Genomic DNA, 23,558 nt, shown 5'->3' on the forward strand with positions numbered 1-23,558 from the left:
GGAACTGATGGAGTGGAATATTTATTAATTCCTGTGGACAATGGAACACTGAGTGATTTCCTGGAAAGGGAAGAAGAAGAGTCTTGAAGTTATCGGTTTCTCTTGAATCTTTTGTGGAAGGGTGTACCCCAGCTGCCACTCCTCTAGTCTAAAGTGTTTACATCTAACATTAGACTCTTTTCCAGTGTACAAGACTTAAAGTTGGGAGGGGGGAATGTTATCAATTAGAACCTTGATTAGCCTGGCTGGTGTATCATCTCTAGTACTATGCATTGGTCCTCGAGTTGGAGAAAACGTGCCTTTCATTCATTACCTCTCTGGAGACTTCGGGCTGGAATGAACCGCGTGCTCAGGGACTATTTGGAGCTGGATGTTTTTGAATTATTTTATACTAGAGAGGATATTATTCCTAATTTTTTGAGGGCCTTTTAAACACTCCCAGAGCTGTTTGCAGATATGTTTGTGCCAGAGTGTGGAAGTACAAAAACACTGGCATCACATAAACCTATTACTTTATTTGCTGTTGTCTGAGCTGATGAGGGCAGATCATCTTACTGTTTTTGGTGGGCTTAACAAAAGGGATGCGTACGAGTAGGTGATCTAGCTTTCTCCTTTTGGATTTAGACAATATCCTGGTAGGGTGGGGAGGAGAGGGCATGACCCTGTTCAGTGGAGATAGAGGGAAAAGCATAATGAGTGTAGAGGGTGCATACCCACCTTAGAAAGCATGAACAATAATCATGATCCCTGGAACAGCTAACATCTGTGCCATCACCTTCATGACACAAGCCAGGCTACAGAAACACAGTCCTGAGTTACATTTTAGTTGTTGTTTTGAAGACAACAGAAAATAAAATTTTACTTCTTGTATTGACAGTTTTTCTTCAATAATGTGCGAGTAGCATATTAATGGCTGATTTTAATCTTGATTTCTCTAGATTAAGTAGACCCAAAACTCACTGTAAGACATTTCAGTTTTTTTTTTGTTAAAGTAACAGTTTCAAGCCCTCTACATTTTTTTTTAAGCCCTCTACATATTTACCAAGATTTTTTCCTGAAGAAAGAGAAAAAGGCTAACCTTGGGTACTGGTCAGCTTATAGTCTTCACATACTCTCTAAAATACTTCATACTTGGAAATTCATTAAAATATCACCAAAATAAGTGAGAGCTGCAGATGCAGTAAACTTTTATCTTGTAAACCCCTTTCATGAAACTTTCCCAAAAGGCTCCGAATTTAAGTCATTTCTCTTTGTGGCATATGATTAATTTGGTTAAGTCCATATATGAGGGTTTGTTTAGTCTTACATATAATCAAAATATTTAAACTAGTACATAAATTTGATTCTAAAATTGTTACCAAAGGATATTCAATGAAAAGTGAGTTTCCTTCCCCTTCACCGATCCAGTCCCTTACACAACCAGTGATAGTTTATTCCTCCAGAGGTATTCTATGCACATGGAAGGGTGTGTCTATATCTCCTTTTAAAAACACAAATGGTAGCATATGATACGTGCTCGTTCGCACCTTGCTTTTTTTGCTTCATATATCTAGTTTATAACTTATAACAAAGTATATAAAATCTTTAAATGACCTAATATGCAAATTTTGCATTCACCCTTAAATATCTACTGGTTTATTTTTATAATTTTTGTGTCCATACTATTTGCAAGCAGTATGTATCAACAGTCTTATTAATAAATAAAAAGCCAATTTGGATAGAATCACTTTTTTATAGTACTGGTTTTTTTACTAAAAATATTTTTAAGTCCTTCAAAAATTTTCTAAGTGCGTCTTACAAATCTGAATATCTTAGCAGAATTATCCTACACTTTAACTTGTTTCAGTATCAATGTTCCTTACACTGTATCAGTTAAGAAGTTGACTGCTAAGGCTCCAACTTACATCACTTGCTTCTGACAAGGGTCAACAGACCTCAAAACCTTGATTTTTCTGGCTGCTCTTAATAAAATGGCCAAATGAACAGGTCCAAAAACGGCATAGGGGATGCAGAACAGGCATTCTTACACTCTACAAGAGTTGATTAAACACCACTGGATTCCTGATGCAGAGTGCTAAATCTGTTCCTGTGATACTCTAGAAACTGATTTTCTTAGCATGTTTGTCATTTTAATAAATGAGCATTTCATATAAAAGATCAGTGAATTTAGGGAATAGATTTTGCTTATCTCTTTTTTTAAAAAAAACTTACTTTAGAAGTCTATTTCTTCTAATTCAAATGTGGAGCCGTAGCACTGTATTTTCCTACATTCTAGGAAGCGAGGAGACTCTTGCAGCTTAGTCCTGAGCCATCAGAGGGCCTGCGTTATCAGAGTGTGGCTCCTAAAACTGATGGATAAAAATGGGTTACGCAAAGGACTTTATTCTCAGGCTTCCTGTAATTACTTCTCCCTTAGGAGGGTCTCCTATCTTTTGGTATTTCAAACTGCTGTTAAAACATTTTAATTCATGTTTATTGAACACTACGTAGAAGGCTCTATGCTAGATAGAGGAGTTGTAAGGAATATGAAGGAAGAAATATTATGAGGTTTTAATAGCTTTAAGTTACAGTATTCTTAATTTGCCGAAAATAAATTTGAAATAACTGATGCTATGGAAAATGTTATATTTTAAACTGAGTTTAATAGAAAGCTAATTACCATGTTTTCATAACCATTTTGGCATCTACCACACTTCGGCCTTGAGCCCTCCCATATTTAGGTCACCACCCTTATTTTGTTACCTAACATCCTGCAACAGCAGCATTCTCTCTCTGGAACTGAAGTGCTTGGGCCCCATTCAAGTATCTGAATCAGCATTTTAAGAATCTGCATTTTAAAACTCCATCTCCATACATTATTCTGCACATTAAAATTTGAAAAGCAGTGGGGCAGCCTGGGTGGCTCAGTGGTTTAGCACCGCCTTCAGCCCAGGGTGTGATCCTGGAGACGGAGGATCACATCGGGCTCCCTGCAAAGAGCCTGCTCCTCCCTCTGCCTGTGTCTCTGTGTCTCATGAATGAATAAATAAAATCTTAAAAAAAAAAAAAGAAAAAGAAAAGCAATGATATATACAATTAACACCTTAAAGTTAACAGTTCAGAAAATCTGACAAGTGAAAATAATTCATCTTTGGTGATACTTAAAAACAAAACTACAGAGGGACATATTTGAGGATATTTTATTTAGAAACTTTTTTTTTTACAGTCAGAGACCCAGGCAAAGGGAGAAGCAGGCTTCCCACAGAGAGCCCGATGTGGGATTTATCTGGGAATCCGGGATCATACCCTGAGCCCAAGGCAGATGCCCAACCACTGAGCCACCAGGCATCCCAAAACTAAAAATTGTAGTAACAATGGCATTCTTTAAAAAAAAAAAAAAAAAGGCAATAGAATGTCTAATCATCATCAAAATCTTTGATCCATTAGATCCTTTCTGAAACTCAGCAAAAGGCACTAATCTACAACCTTCAGCGTGAATAAATGTTCTAGGTGAGATCACGTCTTACCTTCAGTGCCATAAAGAAAAAAAAAAGGTTTAAGAATCCCTGTCCCCAAGCTATTTCCGAAGCATCATCTCTGACCATACCCTTCCTGCCTCCTGCTCTCTGCCCTGACAGTAATAAGTGAATCGTGGGCTTTTTCAATGCATTGTGCTGCTTCTCCAGTGTTTGTTCAAGCTGTGCCTGATTGCATCCTACCCTTCCCCCAGGAAACCTCCTCTGTAGGCCCCCTGCGGATCTTCAGCATATATGTAATTACAATAGCCTCTCAGGCATCATCTCCAAGCCGTCTGCTCTCCCATTCCCTAGACCTTGACCTCGACCATCCCTCATCAAAGCTTTCTCCTTGGCTTCTGACCCTTTGCCTCCTCTAACCTTGGAATCAGGGTCATTTCTAAGGCTCAGTCCTATTGGTTATTTCTGTAGTGAATCAATATTACAGGTGAACCGCCGAGAATAATGTGTAAATTAGGATCCCAAGTCTTCCAGAAGATGATTGGTAGGAAAAGAATCCCACAAAAGAAATGCAGGTTGTGGAAGGGGAGGTGGGCGAGGAGGGGATGGGGTAACTGGGTGACAGCACTGAGGAGGGCACTTGATGGGATGAGCACTGGTATTACATGTTGGCAAATCGAACGTCAATAAAAACAAATGAAAAAAAAAAAGAAATGTAAAATTCTTTCCTTTCTCATCTTAGACAGTATTTTAAAAGATTTGCTTTTGTCATTCCAAAGGAAAAAGCTCTCTGCTGAGAAACTGGAAATATGCATAGAAGGATTCAAAAGAAAAGCCTCCCATACCATCCGAGAAAATCCCAGTTAAAATGGATTTCTTTTCCTTCAGACTTTCTTACATACCTCCTGTATCAGGTTTATTATCAATGTTCATTAAAAAAGAGTTAAGAACAGACTCTGGAACCAGACTACCTGAGTTTGTGTCCAAACTCCCATCATTTCCTAGCTATGTGGCCTTGGGCAGACTCCATAACCTGTTTGTTTACTCATCTGTAGAATGGAAATAATAATACCTGTATTCTTGTTTCTAAAGATTAAAAGTGTTTATAACATACCTGAGAGTGCCCAGCACAAAATTAGTATCGTATGGTAACTGGGAATATTTTGGAAGCTAACCATCTTTTTATAATACTAATAAAATTCCAGGTGAGTTACCTAAAAAGCACTAAAACAGTCATGAATAATGACCATGTATATTAAGAAAAAAACAAACAAACAAATAAAACCTCATCCTGATTCTGAAATTCAGCTGAGAGATTAGTGATCTGGGAATGGGAACAGAGACAGACCATATAACCCTCTGCAGGTTACTATCTACAAATAAGTATTCCAATCTCAAGTTTTTTAAAGTACATTTTAAACTAGCCAAGGGCAGAGAGATCTAGAATGACACATCCCATCTATAATTAAGCAAAGGAGTTGCTCAAGCAACTTACCAGAATGCTAAGTAAACAGATTTTAGTGGATCTTTCCTGGAGTTTATAATGAATATATGCTTTACATTTATAATCTTAATTATCTTATAATGAATACATATTCTTGAATGGTAGTTATGGTTTTCACCATATGAGCTACAGAACATTTGGTGAACAGATTTACAAACCAGAAATAATATACATTTTAAGACATTCTTCCAGGAGGAGTCTAACTCTGATTTGTGTTATGCATTCAAGTTGGAGCCAACCGGTTTGTAGAATGTCATCCTGTCCTTTCTATATGCTTTATACCACATGAAGAGGGTCCCTGTCTGTTTCTGAAAGGATAATATTAATCTTATTCTCCAAGTGAGCACCCAGCATATCTCGAAGATCAGAAAGAAAGCCTCGTTCAGTGTTGCTATGTTCACAGAGGATGACATTTATTCCTTGGGATGCAGCATCCAGAACATCATGATGGGACATCTCACCTGCCAACAGAGGAAGGAGCAAATATTTAAATATTAAACACGGAGTCTGTAGAATGCTGAACCATAACTGCATAAATACCAAGTTCTCATTGTGTAAAAAGCAGAACTTTACACATAAATCTAGAAAGTTATATTCACGCTTCATTACATGTTCTCCAATTAGAAAGAGACAGACCATCCCACTGAGAATTCCCAATTCTCCTTGGCAGACTCAAGTCAAGTATCTAAACCCACATATACAACAGTATCTAATACTGCCAGAACTAGACCTATAAGAACACCCGTTCAAAATGTTTCCATTGGGGCGCCTGAGTGATGGTGATTCTTAATCACAGCTCAGCTCTTGATCTCAGGGTCATGAATTTGAGCCCTGCACTGGGCTCCATGCCTCGCATGGAGCCTACTTCAAAACAAACAAAAACCCCAAAATGCTTCCATTATAAAATTAAAAACTAAGTGAACTGGGGCTTTCAGAAATCTCTCCTATAAAAAAACAAACAAACAAACAAAAAACTCCTATAAATATTAAAAGGTATAGAAAATCCTGGGTGTACTTCCCAAAGACTCCTTTTGGCTTTATGAACACCAAAATTTTCAGTATCAGCTCTAGTCTAATTCATAAGGATGAAATAAATTTAAGGTTATTTCTAAATTAAAGACAAGGTAAAAAATAAAAATAAAAACATGGCATTTATTTTCCTTTGACTTAGGCAAAATTTCTAGAAATTCTGAAGTACAAGAGGATCTCCCGTCTTTTGGAAAAAGATTTTAGGAAAACTCAAGTGTTTTTGCATTTTTTAAAAAACCCCACTTGTGAATCTGATGACTTCTAATTTACCAGCAAAAATATACTGTACAATTTGGCTTATTCATATCAAGCATAATATTGAAATCTGTTTAGAGCTCTAATAAAAAAAATAAGGAAAAAAAGTTTTTTCCCCTGAAAAATTTTCAATCCCTTACATTTTTCCCATCTCCCCAGTACATGTCATTTCATATATGGGACAGTTTTTATTCAAGCATTTTTTAAAGTTGTGTGTGTGTGTGTATATTTTAAGATTTTACTTATTTATTTTAGAGAGCACTTGGGTGGAGGGGCAGAGGGAGAGAATCTCAAGCAGACTTCCTGCTGAGCACAGAATCTGACCCTGGAACCCTGAGATCATGACCTGAGCTGAAACCAAGAGTTGGGATGCTTAACTAGTAGAGCCTCCCAGGAACCCCTAAAATATCTTAATCTATAACAGCAAAATATTTTAATCTATAATAGAAGGAAAGACCCTAATGGGCTCTGTTAGAAGCCATGCTTCAGGAAAGACAAGTCTGGTGGTGAACGATTCCACATGCTCTGATGGACATGGGGGAACCTGCAAAGACTCTACAATACTAGCTGAAGGCAGGGGCACCTGGGTAGCTCAGTCAGTTAAGTGTCTGCTTTCTGCTCCAGTCATGGTCTTGGGGTCCTGGGATCCAGCCCTGCATTGGGCTCCAAGCTAGGTGGAGAGCCTGCTTCTCCCTCTGCCTCTGCTGCTCCCCACCCCCACTTGTGCACTCTCTCTGTTGAATAAATCTTTTTTTTTAAGATTTTAAAAAATTTATTCATGAGAGAGAGAGAGAGGCAGAGACACAGGCAGAGGGAGAAGCAGGCTCCATGCAGGGAGTCTGACGTGGGACTCGATCCTGGGTCTCCAGGATCAGGTCCTAGGCCAAAGGCGGCGCTAAACCGCTGAGCCACCCGGGCTGTCCGATTTTTCCCCCTCTACAAAGATTATGGTCTATCTCCAATTTCACTGTAGTTCCTGTTTAGTTCAGTACTAACTACAGTTGTTAGATCCATTTATATAGTAAGTGCTATCCTAAATTCTATTTTTTATCTTGTAAAAAATAAACCAAGGTTGAGAAAACATACACACAAAAAAGAAAGGGAGACCCAAAGGCTGTCCTACCTGTGAGGTAAAGGTCGGCCTCTGCCCCTTGTAGCACCGTACTCCCAGAACCAGCACACAGGGCCACAACTTTGACTGGAGACTCTTCAAGATAAAACAAACAAGAGACCAATACTTTACAATTTCCTTTCATTTTAATATTACAATTTGTATCAAAAATACTTCATGTAATGCAGGTATCACTCCTGGTCTCATCAACAGTATATGAACTTTGCTTACTAAATTTTAAAAAATAACAAAACATGTCTTCATATAAACAAGCAAATTATTCTTTGGTATTGCATAAGTAGTCCAGCACAGGGCTGTTATTTCTCAGATGTATGTGGCTGCACAGCCCACACAAGGTACCACCAAAGAGTGCTAACAGTGCAGCTCTAGGCTTCCTCCCTGCTGCTCGGTAGAGTGACCTCTCCTGGGTTTCCAGGCAACATTGAGAGGTGGGCCAGGTACTATCTCTATTCTCAGGTGAGAAATAAAAAGAGCTAGTTAAAAGTATGTTACAAATTAATATAACACATATTTTTAAATATCATATTCAATTTAAAAGAACATCTGGGGGACACCTGGGTGGCTCCGTAGAGTGCCTCCCTTCAGCCCAGGGCGTGATCCTGGAGTCCCAGGATTGAGTCCTGTGATGGGCTCCCTGCATGGAGCCTGCTTCTCCCTCTGCCTGTGTCTCTGCCCCTCTCTGTGTTCTCATGAATAAATAAATAAAATCTTAAGAAAGAAAAGAAAGTAAGAAAGGAAAGAAAGGAAAGAAAGAAAGGAAAGAAAAGAAAAGAAAGAAAGGAAAGAAAGAAAGACATGAATAAATAAATAGGGGACACCCAAGTGAGTATCTGCCTTTGGCTTGGGGTGTGATCCTGGAGTCCTGGGATCAAGTCCCACATCAGGCTTCCCGCATGGAGCCTGCTTCTCCGTCTGCCTGTGTCTCTGCCTCTCTCAATCTGTGTGACTCTCTTGAATAAATACTAAATCTTAAAAAAGAAAAAAAAAAAAAAAGACCATCTGAAGAGTTGAAGAATAAAATAACAGAAACTCTGAAGCCCAAATCCAACAATTATTTAGCCCTTAAGGCTTCTAGAATGGGCACTTCATTAGTGACTACTCTGTTTGAAATATTTTAAAGATTTATTTGAGAGTGTGTGCATGTGTGAGCAGGATTAGGAGAAGAGGAAAGAGAGAGAATCCTCAAGCAGACTCTATACCAAGCACAGACCCTGACACAGGGCTTGATCCCAGGCCCCTGAGATCACGACCTGAGCTAAAATCAAGTCAGACTCTTTACCGACTGAGCCATCCAGGCACACCTGGGGGTATTTTAAAAGAGGCTGAGGGCACCCTCTGCATGGAGAGCCCTGGGACCCCCTGGCCTATACCCACCTTCAGCTATAGCTGTCCTGCCAGGGTGCTTTAGGGACCTCCCTAGCCCATGCCCCACCTCCATTCCAGCTGCCCCACTGAGGCACCCACTGCACAGAACACCCTGAGACACTTGGCTTACACTCACTTTAGCTTCAGTTGTCCTGCCACGGCATTCTCTGAGAGCTTTGGGACCATCCCAGTCAATACCCACTTTAGCTACCGCCATCCCACTAGGACAGCTCTAGTGCAGAGTGCCCTGAGACTCCCAGTCCATGCCAGACACTGCTGCTGCCAGCCAAAATCACACACAGTCTACTATACAGGAAGGCCCATACACAAGACCATTCCTTCATGTTTAGGAGCAGTACCTGTTCTGCCTGATTCATAGAAATGAACATAGAAAGTCAAGCAAAACGAGGAGCCTGAGACATATATTCCAAATGAAAGAACAAGATGAAGCCTCAGAAAAGAACTAAATGCAACAGAAATAAACAATATTGCCAGGTAAAGAGTTTAAAATAATGGTCATACAGATGGTTACCGGACTAGAGAGAAGAGTAAAACAATTCAGTGAGAACTTCAACAAAGAGACAGAAAATATAAAAAATATAAAAGACAGAACTCTCTATGAGAGTTGAAGAATATAACTTAAATGAAAAAAAGGTAGAGGAAATCAACAGATTAGTGCATGCAGAAGAACAGGTCAGCAATCTGAAAAACAGGGTAATGGAACACACTCAACCTGAAGAGCAAAAGAAAAAAAAAATTTTTTTTTTAAGATATTATTGATTTAGGGCAGCCCTGGTGGCGCAGCGGTTTAGCGCCACCTGCAGCCCAGGGCGTGATCCTGGAGGCCCTGGATCAAGTCCCACATCAGATCAGGCTCTCTGTATGATGCCTGCTTCTCCCTCTGCCTGTGTCTCTGCCTCTCTCTCTGTCTCTATGAATAAAACAGAATATTGATTTATTCATGAGAGATGCAGAGAGAAGTGGGCTCCATGCAGGAAACCTGATGCGTGACTCAATCCCAGGACTCCAGGATCACACCCTGAGCTGAAGGAAGACGCTCAACTGCTGAGCCACCAAGGTATCCCAGAAAAACATTTTTTAATGAGGACACGTGAAGGGATCTCTTCAACATCAAGCTAACAAACATTAGCATTATGTAGGTCCCAAAAGGAGAAGAGAAAGAGAGAGGCAGAAAACTTATCTGAAAAAATAATAGCTGAAAACTTCCCTGACCTAGAGAAGGAAACAGACATCAAAGTTCAGAAAGCACAGAGAGTTCCAAAAAGATGGACCCAAGGAGGTCCATTCCATGACACATAATAATTGAAATGTCAAAGACTAAAAGAGAATTTTAAAAGAAGCAAGTGAAAAGCCAAAGCTATATATAAGGAAAACCCTATCATGCTATCAGCTGATTTTCAGGAGAAATCTTACAGGCCAAAAAGGAATGTTCATGATATATTTAAAGTGCTAAATGGAAAAAAGCCTACCATCAATAATAATCTTCCTGGCAAGATATTCATTCAGATTTGAAGGAGATATAAAATGAGTTTCCCAAACAAGCAAAAGTTAAAGGAGCTCATCACCACTAAACCAGACTTACAAAAAATATTAACTTCCTTAAGTGGAAAAGAAAAATCCGTAATTAGAAGAAAGTTACAAATAAAAAGATATAAAATACATATACAAAAAATATGAAGGAGGGAGTAAAAAAGAAGTCCTTTTAAAATGTGGTCCAACTGGGGCACCTGGGTGTGTCAGTCAGCTGGGCAGCCAATTTTTTTTTTTTTAAGATTTATTTATTTATTCATGAGAGACACAGAGGCAGAGGCAGAGGCACAGGCAGAGGGAGAAGCAGGCTCTCCACAGAGAGCCCAATGTGGGACTTGATCCCAGATTCAGGGATGACGCCCTGAGCCAAAGGCAGATGCTCAACCACTGAGCCACCCAGGCATCCCCTGGCAGCCAATACTTGATTTTGGCTTGGGTCGTATCTTGGGGTCCTCGAATCAAGCCCCACATGAGGCTCTGTGCTCAGTGGGGAGTCTGCTTTTATGATTCTCTGTCTCCCTCTGCCCCTCCCCTCATTTGCTTGCTTTCTGAAAATGAACAAATGAATCTTTTTTAAAAAAGTGTTCCAATTTAAGTGACCATCAAATTATTATAGATGACTGGGTGCCTGGGTGGCTAAGTCAGTTAAGCATCTGCCTTTGGCCCCAGTCATGATCCTAGGGTCCTGGGATTAAGCCTAGTATCAGGCTTCCTACTGGGTAGGGAGCTTGCTTCTCCCTCTCCCTCTGCCTGCTGCTCCCCCTGCTTCTGTCAAATAAATAAATTTCATTTTAAAAACTTTTAAAAAATTATAAATGGCTATATGCTTAGGATCCCATAAATAAACTTCCTGGTAATCACAAAACCTATAACACATACACAAAAAGAGAAAGAAAACCAAACCTTTAGTATAACACTAAAGGAAATCATCAATTGTAAGAAAAGGGAGCAAGAGAAGAAGAAAGGAAGAGAGAAGAACTACATAAACAACCAGGATGAACAAAATAACAGCAAATACATAACTACCAGTAATTACTTTAAATGTAAATGGTCTAAATCAAAAAACTTAGGGTGGTGGAACAGATAAAACACAAGACCCAACTATAGGCTGCCTTTAGACTCACTTCAGACCTAAAAACACATACAAACTGAAGGAGAAATAATAGAAAAAGATATTCCATGCAAATGGAAGCAAAAGATAAAAAAAAAAAAAAAAGCTGAAGCAGCAACACTTAGACAAAATACACTTTAAAACAAAGACTAACAAGAGACAAAGAAGTGCATTACATAACAATTAAAAAATCAATGCAAAAAGAGGATATAACAATTATAAATATCTACATCCAACATTGGAGCACCTAAATACATAGAGCAAATATTGACATAAAAGGAAAATCTGACAGTAATACCATTATAGTAGGGAACTTTAACACCCATTTACATCAATGGATAAAATCATCCAGGTGGAAAATCCATAATGAAACAGTGTCTTTGAACAACACATTAGTCCAGATGGACTTAACAGATACACACAGAACATTCTATCCAAAAAAAGTCCAGAATACACCTTTCCAATGGAAGGTGTATGGAAGATTCTCCAGGATAAAGCACATGCACATGAGAACATAAAACAAATCTTAATAAATTTAAGACTGAACAAAATAAATAAATAAATAAATAAATAAATAAATAAATAAATAAATAAATTTAAGACTGAAATCGTATCATGGGTCTTTTCTGACCACACAACATGAAACTAGCAAGCAATCACAAGAAAAAAAAAATTGGAAGAAACCACAAACACATGAAAGCTAAACAACCAATGGTTAACAAAGAAATCAAAGAAGAAATAAAAAGATACATATAGACAAATAAAAATGAAAACACAACAGTCCAAAATCTGAGACACAACAAAAGCAGTTCTAAAAAAAATTTAGTGATGAAGGCCTGCCTCAAGAAACAAGAAATACCTGAAGTAAACAATCTAACCTTACACTCGAACTAGAAAAAGGACAAAACCCAAGGTTAAGGTCAGCTGAAGGAAGGAAATAAAAGATAAGAGCAGAAATAAGTGAAAGAGATTAAAAAAAAAAAAAAAAGGAAAAGATCAATGAAACCAAGAGCCATTTCTTTTAAAAGATAAAATTGATAAACCTTTGGCCAGACTTATCAAGAACAAGGAGGACCCAAATTTAAAAAATCAGAAATGAAAGAGAAGTAACAACTGACACATCAGAAATACAAAGGATCAGAGAGTACTTTGAAAAATTACATGCCAACAAATTGGACAATCCAGAAGAAATGAATAAACTCCTGGAAATACACAATCTTCCAAAATTAAATCAGGAATAAATAGGAAATCTGAACAGACTGATTCCTAGTAAAGAAACTGAATTGGTAATCAAAAAACTCCCAACAAATACAAGTCTAGATGAACTTACAGATGAATTCTAACAAAAACTTAAAAGAGAGTTAGTATCTATTCTCCTCACACTAGTCCAAAAAATAAAAGAGGAAGGAAAGCTTCTAAATACATTCTACAAGGCCAGCATTACCCTGATTCCAAAACCAGACACTCCAAAACTACAGGCCAATATTCTTGGTGAACATGGATGCAAAAATCCTCAACAAAATATTAGCCAACCACATCCAACAATACATTCACCATGACTAGGCAGCATTTATTCCAGGGATGCAAGGATGCTTTAATAGTCATAAAATCAATGTAATTTACCCCATTAACAAAGCAAAGGATAAAAATAATATGATCATCTTAAGAGACGCAGAAAAGGCACTGGACAAAATTCAACATCTGCTCAACAAAGCAGGTTTACAAGAAACATTCCTCAACATAATAAAGGCTATAATATGAAAAACCCATGGCTAACATCATATTCAATGATGAGAAACTGAGAGCTTCTCCTGTAAGATCAGGAGTAAGAATACCCACTCTTCCACCAGAAGTCCTAGTCATAGAAATTAAACAAAAAACAAAACATATCCAAACTGATAAGAAGGAAATAAAACTCTATTTGTAGATGACATAATGGTATACATAAAAAACCTGAAGGCTCCACCAAAAAATGATTAAAAGTAATAAATGAATTTAATAATGTTGCAAAATACGAAGTTAATATACAGAAATATGTTACATTTCTATACACTAATAATGAAGTAGCAAAACTATACACTAATAATGAAGTAGCAAAAAGGGAAATTAAGGAAACAAGTCCATTTACAATTGCACCAAAAATAAAATTGGAATAAACTTAACCAAGGAGGTCAAAGTTCTCTATTCTGAAAACTATAACACACTGATAGAAAACATTGAATATAACACAAATGGAAAGAGATTCATAGATTTGAAGAATACTGTTAAAATGTCCATACTTACTGAAAGCAATCTACAGATTCAATGCAATCCCTAACAAAATACCAATATCATTTTTTACAAAACTAGAATACTCAAAATTGTATGGAATCATAAAAGACCTTGAATAGATACCGCAATCTTGAAAAAGAACAACAAAGCTGGAGGCACCACACTTTCTGATTTCAAGATATACCAAAGGTTTAATAATCAAAACAGTACGGTACTGGTACAAAAACAGATACATAGATCAATGGAACAGAATAGAAGCCAAAAATAAACCCACATTTATATTTGGTCAATTAATCTTTGATAACGGAGACAAGAATATCCAATGGGAAAAAGTCTGTTCAACAAGTGATGCTGGGAAAACTGGACAGCTACACATAAAAGAATGAAACTGGACCACTTTCTTACACCATACACAAAAACAAACTCGAGACGATTTAAAAACCTAAGTGTGAGGGCAGCTGGGGTGGCTCAGCGGTTTAGCGCCACCTTCAGCCCAGGGCGTGATCCTGGGAGACCCAGGATCGAGTCCCACTTTAGGCTCCCTGCATGGAGCCTGCTTCTCCCTCTGCTTCTCTTTTTCTCTCTCTCTCTGGTGTTTCTCATGAATAAATAAATAAAATCTTAAAAAAAAACAAAAAACTAAAACAAAAACCTAAATGTGAGACCTGAAACCATAAAACTCCTAGAAGAAATCATAAGCAGTAATTTCCCTGACATTAGCCTTAGCAATATTTTTCTAGATAGGTCTTCTCAGGCAAGGTAAACAAAAGCAAAAATAAACTATTGGGACCACATCAAAATAAAAAAACTTTTGCACAGCAAAGAAAACCATCAACAAAATGAAAAAGGCAATCTACTGAATGGAAAAAGACATTTGCAATGATGAATCCAATAACAGGTTAACATCCAAAATATATAAAAGAACTTACACAACTAGACTCTAAGAAAAAAAAAAAAACCCTCAAATAATCTGATTTAAAGATGGGCAGAAGACCTGAACTAACATTTTTCCAAAGACATAAAGATGGCCAACAGATATGTGAAGAGATGCTCAATATCACTCATCATCAGGGAAATGCAAATCAAAACCACAATAAAGTATCATTCACACCTATCAGAAAGGCTGAAGTAAAAAAGACTAGAAATAACAAGTGTTGCTGAGGAGGGGAGAAAAAGGAACCCTCATCCATTGTTGATGGGAATACAAACTGGTACAGCCACTGTGGAAAACAGTATGGAGATTCCTCAAAAAATTAAAAATAGGAATACCACATGACCTAATAATTCCACTACTAGGTATTTATGCAAGGAAAGTAAAAACACTAACATGAAAAGACATATGTACTCCTATGTCTACTGCAGCATTATTTACAACAGCCAAGCTAAGGAAGCAACCTAAATGCTCATCAATAAATGAATGGACAAAGATGCAGTAAACAGACATAATGGAACATTTACTCTGCCACAAAAAAGCAGATCTTGTCATGGATGGACGAAGAGGGTTTTATGCTAAGTGAAATAAAAGTCAGAGAGAGAAAGACAAATACCATATGAGGAATTATATATGGAATCTAATAAAACAAAAAGCAGGAGACCCATAAATACAGAGAACAGACAGTTGCCAGAGCGGAGGGAGAATGGGCAAAATAGGTGAAGGGGAGTTAGGAGACACTTCCAGAATGAATAAGTCATGAGGACAAAAGGTACAGCATAGGGAATATGGTTCATGGTATTTTAAGAGCATTGTATGGTGACAGATTGGTGGCCACACTTAGTGAGCATTTGCTGAATCATTATGTTGTACACCTGAAACTAATGAAACATTATATGTCAACTACACTTTAATTTAAAAAAATAATAAAACAGAAACGCCTGGGTGACACAGTTAAGCATCCGACTCTGAGTTTCAACTCAGATCTTGATCTTAGGGTCATGATCTCAGGGTCATGAGATCAAGCCTAACTCCCAGCTCCCTGTGGTACAGTCTGTTTAGGATTGTCTCTCTCTCCCTCTATCCCTCTCCACCCCTCTACACATGCCCATGCACTCTAAATAAATAAATAAATCTTTAAAAATAATTAATCAGATAAAAATTTTAAGTCTGAAAGAAAATAATCAAAAAAGCAGTTTTGGAGTTGGATCATAAGTCAAATCTCTACCATCCATTTTCTTTGGAAAGTAACTCCCATGAGTTGTTGTGGACTAAGTTACCTATATTTCTGAATGTCAATTTTTTCACGTGTAATATAATGGGAATAATAATCCTACCACACAGCTAACATGTACTATACTTAATGTGTGCCAGTCGGTGTGCCCTGTCACATGGATTATACTACCTTGATGAGTCAGGTTTTATTATTACTGCAGTTTTTACAGATGAGACTACCATGACACAGGGGTGTTAAATAACTTGTCAAAATCATGCAGCGAATAGGACAGATAAATTTGAACCCAAGTCATTCAGAATCTACACTCATAACAACTATGCTCCACTCACTGCCTCTGCAGTAGGAATTCACATACTTAGGACAGTCAGTATGTTGCTAGGCCCAACAAATGTTCTGTTCCTTTTTTTTTTTTTTTTTTTAAGATATTCATGATTCATGAGAGACACAGAGACACACACACACACAAAGAAAGAGAGAGAGAGAGAGAGAGAGAGAGAGAGAGAGGCAGAGACATAGGCAAAGGGAGAAGCAGGCTCCATGCAGGCAGCCCAACGTGGGACTTGATCCCGGGTCTCCAGGATCACGCCCCAAGCTGAAGGTAGGCACTAAACCACTGAGCCACCCGGGCTGCCCTATTCTGTTCCTTTCTTCTGTTCCCCAAGATACTGGGAAAAGCCAAAAGATAAGACACTGGCTACAAGACTCAAACTGTAGTGGATCACTATTTATCACCTCACTATAAAATATCACCAGTATTGTAAAATATAATATTTGCATTATAATTAGAGCAATAATAATTAACAGGTCTTTTCGTGGCCCATGGTAGGACTACATTTCATGCCTTGACTTGTACTGGCAGTGTGATTAATTCTGGACAAGAGTTGAACAGAAAACATTCCAGGCTAGAATGTTTAACTGAGGTGTTTAATACCCTCCGAGGGGCAGCCCTGGTGGCGCAGCGGTTTAGCGCCGCCTGCAGCCCAGGGCGTGATCCTGGAGACCCTGGATCGAGTCCCACATCAGGCTCTCTGCATGGAGCCTGCTTCTCCCTCTGCCTGTGTCTCTGCCTCTCTCTCTGTGTCTCTATGAATAAATAAATAAAAATCTTAAAAAAAAAAAAAAAAAAAAAGACCCTCCGAAATGCCTCCTCTGCAACACTGATCAGCCTATGGTGAGGAGACTTCTGCTGACTTGAAATGAACACCAAATATGAGAGACATAAATCTTGTTTGAGCCAATGAGATAACCGAGCCCACCCTGATTGATAAAATAAACCATCCATCTTCTGTGAACTAATGTTTCCTGTCACTTATATTAATATAACCAAGAGCTATTTGGCCCAAATACTACATAATACTACATTAGTAGGTACACTGGACAAATAAACAGTACATATTTACCTAAAGTCCTTCCTACCCCAAGAGCAAGGCGAACATGAGATAGTTTAAGGTGCCTTTTGATTCGATCAATCATGGTTGCCAAGGAAACAGATTCATCCAGTGTGCACAACCGTCCCATTCCAGTGTGTAGAAGCAGAGGCTGAAGAGAAACAGAAGTTAGAAAAACTGTCCATTTCAGTCCTAGAAAACAAACAGCAAATGCTGAGGACAATAAAATATGCACTGTGAGCTTACTATACCCAGTACAGGCTAAAGTTTGGTCATGCAAAAATGACAAAAACATTCTCTGATTTCTAGGAGCTCAGTGTTCTGTAAAGGCAAATGTTTAGTTAACTAACCAAAATAAAAGTGCTTAAATACAAGAGAGGTACTATTTTATGGGAGCCAAAGCAATGACAAAATAAATGAGCTGGGAGTTCAGGTGGGAGTACTTGGAGGAAGTGGAATCAAAGGCTTTACGGACTTGTGTTTCCAAGACCAGAAAAAAGTTAAAAAAAAAAAAAAAAAGAGGAGTGATGTCAGGTGCAGTGTGGTAGGAAAGGGATAGGTGAAATGTGTAAAGGCATGAGCTCAGACACTATAGCTGGTGTGCAGAGCAAGGGATGGGGACAGAAGCCATAGCTAGTCATGAAGGGCTTTATACATTATGCTAAAAATCATGGGCTGTCTCTTGTAGGGGCTCACTAGCGAGACTACTCATGTCCCAGATGATGAAAGATCAGAATTTCAAGTACTATGGTGACAAAGCAAATAAAGAAGAGAAACAGTTCAGACTTGGGGACAAACTAAGCAGGGCTTGGATTTAGGAGAGGCAAAGCAGGTTGCAGAAACTTGGAAAATAAGGTAGATGATGATGCCATCAATGAAGTAGAAAAAATATGTAAAGGGTTGATGTAGGGGCACCTGAGTGGCTCAGTCAGTTAAGTGTCCAACTGTTGATTTTGGCTCAGGTAATAATCTCAGGGTGGAGCCTGCTGAAGATTCTTTCCCTCTCTCTGCCCCTCCTCCCAAACCCGGCTTTCACGGGTGTGTACGTTCTCTCTCAAAAATAAATAAATAAATAAATAAAATATATAGAGGACGAGGTCAATATTTGTTACGTGCTGAAGTACCTGTGGGATCCATTAAGTGGAAATGTCCAGAGAGTCCTTGGAAATATGGGTTTTTAAACTTTTTATCTTAAGAAAGCATTCTGAGCCAGAACATCAAGATACAGGAATCATCTTATGAATTGTAGTCAGGTAAAAGGAGCAAATAAAATGGTCCAGGCAGAGGGTATAAAAGGGACAGAACCTGTAACTGAGTCTCTAACCCTAAAAAGTACTGCTATGTAATACTGGGTATCAACTACACTTCAATAAAAAAACAGAATTTTTAAAATTATTTTTTAAGAGAGTGCACATGTGAGTGGGAGACAGAATTTTAAGCAGGCTCCATGCCCAGCATAGAACCCTACCTCATGACCCTGAGATCATGACCTGAGCCAAAATCAAGTCAGAGACTTAATGTACTGAGCCACTCAGGTACCCCCAAAACCAGAACTTAAAAAAAAATACACACACACACACACACATATACTGCAGTGCTAGGACCTGAATGTGTCTGTCCACACAAATTCATATGCTGAAATCCTAACCCCCAAAGACGATGGTATTAGGAGGCAGAGACCTTGGGGGAGGGTACTTAAGTCATGAGAGGGGAGCTGAAATGACTGGGGTTTGCTTCTAAAATAGGCTCCAAGACAGATCCCAGTCCTTCCCATTATGTGAGGACACACAGAGAAGGCAATGCTGGTCAACCAGGAAGTGAGCCCTCACCAGATACCACTCCAAATCCGTTGATACCATGATCTTAGACTTCACAACCTCCAGAACTATAAGAAATAAATTTCTGTTGTTCATAAGCTATTCAGAAGCTGGGGTATTTTGTCCCAAATTGTTACAGCAGCCTGAATGAACTAAAACATCTACCAACACTTTCCCACTCCTGGCATGTCTTCCTTTCTCAATATATTCTCCAGGGTATTTTACCCCTCAACACCACCTTGTGCTTCTTTATGTAAAAGTCAATGGCCTGTCAATCTAACAATTGATAATGATCAATAAAAATGCACAGTAATATATTTTTATTACCTTCTCCAGTGACAGAATTTCAGTCTTCTGATAGAATTGTCTGCTCTGGGAAAGAAATGCCACCACCTCTATCAAAGCCTCCTGACTACAATTCAGACTAATCCTTGTTTGTTCTTCATCATCAGTCCTATTAAAAAAAAAAAAAAATCACTTGCTGCTTTAGGATAAATGTAAATGAGATGTAGTTTTTGGTAAAGATTTTGTTTACTTGAGAGAAAAAGAGAGTGAGAGAGTGTGCTCACGGAAAATGGGATGGGTGTGGTGGTGAGAAAATCCCAAACTGACTTTGTGCTGAACTTGGGCCTCACTGCCACAAGGGATCAATCTCGTAACCCTGAGACCTGAGCTGAATCCAAGACTCGAATGCTTAATCAGATGCTTAACCAACTGAGCCACCCAAGCACCCTGTGAAACATATTTTGAACGATCTATGGTATACAACCTTCTATAAGAGAGATTAGATTACATGAAATTTAGGATTCAATCCCAAATCAAACTATTTTCTAGAATAATATTTTTCAAATTTCAGCATGCATCAAAATCTCCTTGTAGACTTTTTAAGATTTGAGACACGGAACACAAGTGAGAGGGGCACAGGGAAAGGGAGAGACAATCTCAAGCAGTCTCTGCATTCAGTGGGGAGCCTGACAACAAGGCTCAATCTCATGACTCTGAGATTATGACCTGATCGGAAACCAAGAGTTGGACACTTAACTCACTGTGCACCCAGGCACCACAAAAATCTCCTTGTAGACTTATTAAAAACACAGATTGTTGAACTCTCCCCTCAGGGTTTCAGAACCAGTAGGTCTATTAGGGATCTGAGAGTTTAACTTTCTAACAGTTCCAGGTGATGCTGATGTTGCTGACCCAGAGACCTCACTTTGAAACCACTGTTATAGGGACGCCTTAATGGCTCAGCAGTTGAGCATCTGCTTTTGGCTCAGGGCATTATCCTAGAGTCCTGGTATCGAGTCACGCATCAGGCTCCCCTCAGGGAGGCTGCTTCTCCCTCTGCCTGTGTCTCTGCCTCTCTCTGTGTGTGTCTCATGAACAAATAAATATTAAAAAAAAAAAAAAAGAGAGAGAGAGAGAGAGAGAGTAAACCTATGTAATGTGTTACCAGTAGGGTTTATCTAGGGATGCCTGGGTGGCTCAGTGGTTGAGCATCTGCCTTTGGCTCAGGGCGTGATCCTGGGGTCCTGGGATCAAGTCTCACATCAGGCTCCCTACAGGGAGCCTGTTTCTCTTTCTACCTATGTCTCTGCCTTTCTCTGTGTCTCTCATAAATAAATAAAATCTCAAAACAAAAATTGTTTTAAGGTAGGGTTTATCTATATCCTCTCAAGTAAAAACCACCACCTTTCAACGTTATCAGGAGAATTAGAAATATTCTAAGTAAAAGGTGTAGCATAGTCCCTCCCACATAGAAAACAGTGTTACTTGTCATTTTTATTGTTTTGAAAGGGTCCCATGGAGCACCCACATGCAAATGAGAAGTAGGCTGCCTTAGAAACCCACCCTGGGGGAAAACAATTTGTTTCAGACCTAAATCCTGGGGTTATAGAATTTATAAGGAAGATTCATACAAATACACATAAAAAAGGAGGAAAACATATCGTACCTAGTAGAAAAAGAAGTGACAGAAACATCTGCAATTCGTTTCACTGCAGAAATAACTTTGTCCAGGTCTTCAGTACCATTAACACTGAATTCTACTCTGTGTGTTCCCGTTGTAGGGTAGTTGGGAGCTCTGGAAGGATGTATGGGCCTGGAGGTGCAAACTCCTGGGGAAAAAATTGTGTGCTTTTTTTAATTAAAAAGAGAAACCATTATGGGCACAACTTTTAAAAAGTGAGTTTTTAAAGACTGATTCTCAGATACTTATATAATATACACACACACACACACACACACACATCTCTTACCTATACATCCAACAGCCCCCATATTCTAGGGATTTAGCACAGACATACAAAATCAAATTTACTTTCAAAATTATTTTCCAGAACTCTTAAATATCACAAAAACTTCACTCACGAATTCTTAGAGGATGTACAGAATTGTGACTGCTTCCTATACTTCTTCATGTAAATCATCATTCAGGTTGCAAATGCTCATAATCTACTTGACCACATTAATCCAGATATGTCATCACAAAAGCTTCAGCTCCAAATGAGTAAACTAAAATAACTTACTAAAAAATAAAGCTAAAACACATAAGTTAAAGTCCTCCATTGCACGGAGCACGAGTAAGCAATAAAACTCTGATATCTTAAGAAAAAAAAAAAAAAAAAACCTCTGATATCTATTTTACTAACAATATGAAGTAGATTCTGGAGACGTCTGAGCTTTTGACTCAATTTAACAAGCACTTCTCAAATTTCTGGGTGCTAGGCACGTTGCTCCATGAGTGAGGACTCACAGCAATGACGATTTCCTATGCTTTCCTTATTCATTAAGGATAAAAACTTATCAAATACAACTGCCAGATTTCACATTATTTTTAAATAGGTAAAAATAAAATAATGGTACCCACATATAAAGCAGTTAACATTCTATTCAAGACACTTTAAAATTTCAAAGCATTTGTAGGGAAAATATTAAACATGAAAAAATAAAAGGCTTCTCACCAAGCCCTTTAGCCAACCAGCTGTTGACTCCTTGGGGTGCAGCATCATAGGCTGTGTGAGGAGAGTAAATACCAACTCTGTTTTCCAGAGCCCGGATCACCAGGCGCTCCTTCCAGGTTTTCCAGGTTATGTGCTTTAAGGGTCGAAAAATAGGTGGATGGTAGGAGAGAATGAGGTCCGCCTTTTTTTGCAGCGCCTCCTCCATCACTTCCTCGGTCAAGTCGTTGGTAAGGAAGAGTGTGTTTACAGTGTGTGGTGGGCTTGGTTCCACCAGTAAGCCAACATTGTCCCAACTCTCAGCAAGGGAGAGGGATGCAAAGTCATTCAAGGAGCAAAGGAGCGCCTTTAAATCCATGGAGGAATGGCAAGAATTGTAGATGAGGGAATGAACAAGCCGGACTGTTCTGGGAATGAGGCGTACACGAGATGACAACATACAGAAATCAGGTAACACTGAGTATCTGAAGCCAAAACACAGAAAATGGTACAGGTACATACTTAGGCCTGGACCTTTGCGGGAGCAAAGCATAGGAGCAAAAGAGCTGTAGTCACATACCCCTGGGTTCAAATGCAGAGTCGGCCACCTACCAGCACGTGGTATCTCAGTCATTTACCCTCTCTGAGGTTATGTTTTCATTTACAAAACGGGAGACGCTACAGCCTACAACAGAGGCTACCCACAGGAGCAAATGAATACGTGTAAGTCACCTAACATGAGCTTGGTACATAATACACAAATGTTCATCCCCACTTTCTCCACCCCACACACACCTTGGTTCTTTTCTTCTCATCTTTGCTTTAATCATCCTCCTCCCTTCTCCAGTCCTCTAAATATTACCCTTCCTTCCAAGTCCTAAGTAAAGCTTTTCTTGACAAACATTTCCAGTGTCTAGGCCCTATACAAAACTAAGAGTCAACTCCAGTTAAGAATCCATGTACAGGGGATGCCTGGGTGGCTCAGCGGTTGAGCATCTGCCTTTGGCTCAGGGCGTGATCCTGGAGTCCCAGGATCAAGTCCCACGTCCAGCCCCCGGCATGGAGCCTGCTTCTCCCTCTGCCTGAGTCTCTGCCACTCTCTCTGTGTCTCTCATAAAGTCTTAAAAAAAAAAAAAAAAAAAAGAATCCAGGTACAGGGACGCCCGGGTGGCTCAGCGGTTTGGCGCCTGCCTTCGGTCCAGGGTGTGATACTGGAGACCCAGGATCAAGTCCCACGACCGGCTCCCTGCATGGAGCCTGCTTCTCTCTCTGCCTCTCTATCTCTCATGAGTAAATAAATAAAATCTTAAAAAAAAAAGGAAAAAAAAAGGGAATTCACCCACTGTCCTACAAATAAAGAGAAAATTTAAAATCCAGGAATATTTCTATTTTTGAAGAAAAGCATTCATAATATGCATAATAACTGACAAGGTATAGCACAGCCAATCGAAAATCTAATCAAATATTTTTTCTTTTTTTTTTTTCTAATCAAATATTAATGACCTAATTTCAAAAACAATTTTTTCAATAACAATGCTCAACAAATTCGTTGAAAAAAAAATTATGTTTTCAGCAA

General features: G+C 38.8%; 2 protein-coding genes across 28 annotated transcripts in view; one reads left to right on the forward strand and one right to left on the reverse strand.

The window, feature by feature from the left end:
• The window catches only part of ORC2 (origin recognition complex subunit 2), a 46,360-nt gene extending 44,637 nt beyond the window's left edge, over nt 1–1,723 (forward strand). For both annotated transcript variants that reach the window (XM_026002570.2, XM_026002571.2), the window contains exon 18: nt 1–1,723. In XM_026002570.2, the coding sequence (XP_025858355.1) occupies nt 1–87 (87 nt within the window). In that variant the 3' untranslated portion in view covers nt 88–1,723.
• Nucleotides 852–23,558, reverse strand: part of NIF3L1 (NGG1 interacting factor 3 like 1) — a 23,272-nt gene continuing 565 nt past the window's right edge. For 6 of the 26 annotated variants that reach the window (XM_072742718.1, XM_072742711.1, XM_072742719.1 and 3 more), the window contains 7 exons: nt 22,563–22,679; nt 22,007–22,467; nt 20,998–21,160; nt 19,374–19,500; nt 17,242–17,380; nt 7,367–7,450; nt 3,164–5,420 (listed from right to left, as the gene is read on the reverse strand). In XM_072742718.1, the coding sequence (XP_072598819.1) occupies nt 5,236–5,420; nt 7,367–7,450; nt 17,242–17,380; nt 19,374–19,500; nt 20,998–21,160; nt 22,007–22,442 (1,134 nt within the window). In that variant the 5' untranslated portion in view covers nt 22,443–22,467; nt 22,563–22,679 and the 3' untranslated portion in view covers nt 3,164–5,235. Of the gene's footprint in view, nt 2,349–3,163; nt 5,421–7,366; nt 7,451–17,241; nt 17,381–19,373; nt 19,501–20,997; nt 21,161–22,006; nt 23,269–23,558 lie in introns of those variants that run through there. The other 20 variants (XM_026002583.2, XM_072742716.1, XM_072742713.1 and 17 more) reach the window with 7 other exon arrangements.

Source organism: Vulpes vulpes, chromosome 16, assembly GCF_048418805.1.
Source record: "Vulpes vulpes isolate BD-2025 chromosome 16, VulVul3, whole genome shotgun sequence".
In the NCBI taxonomy this organism is placed as follows: domain Eukaryota; kingdom Metazoa; phylum Chordata; class Mammalia; order Carnivora; family Canidae; genus Vulpes; species Vulpes vulpes.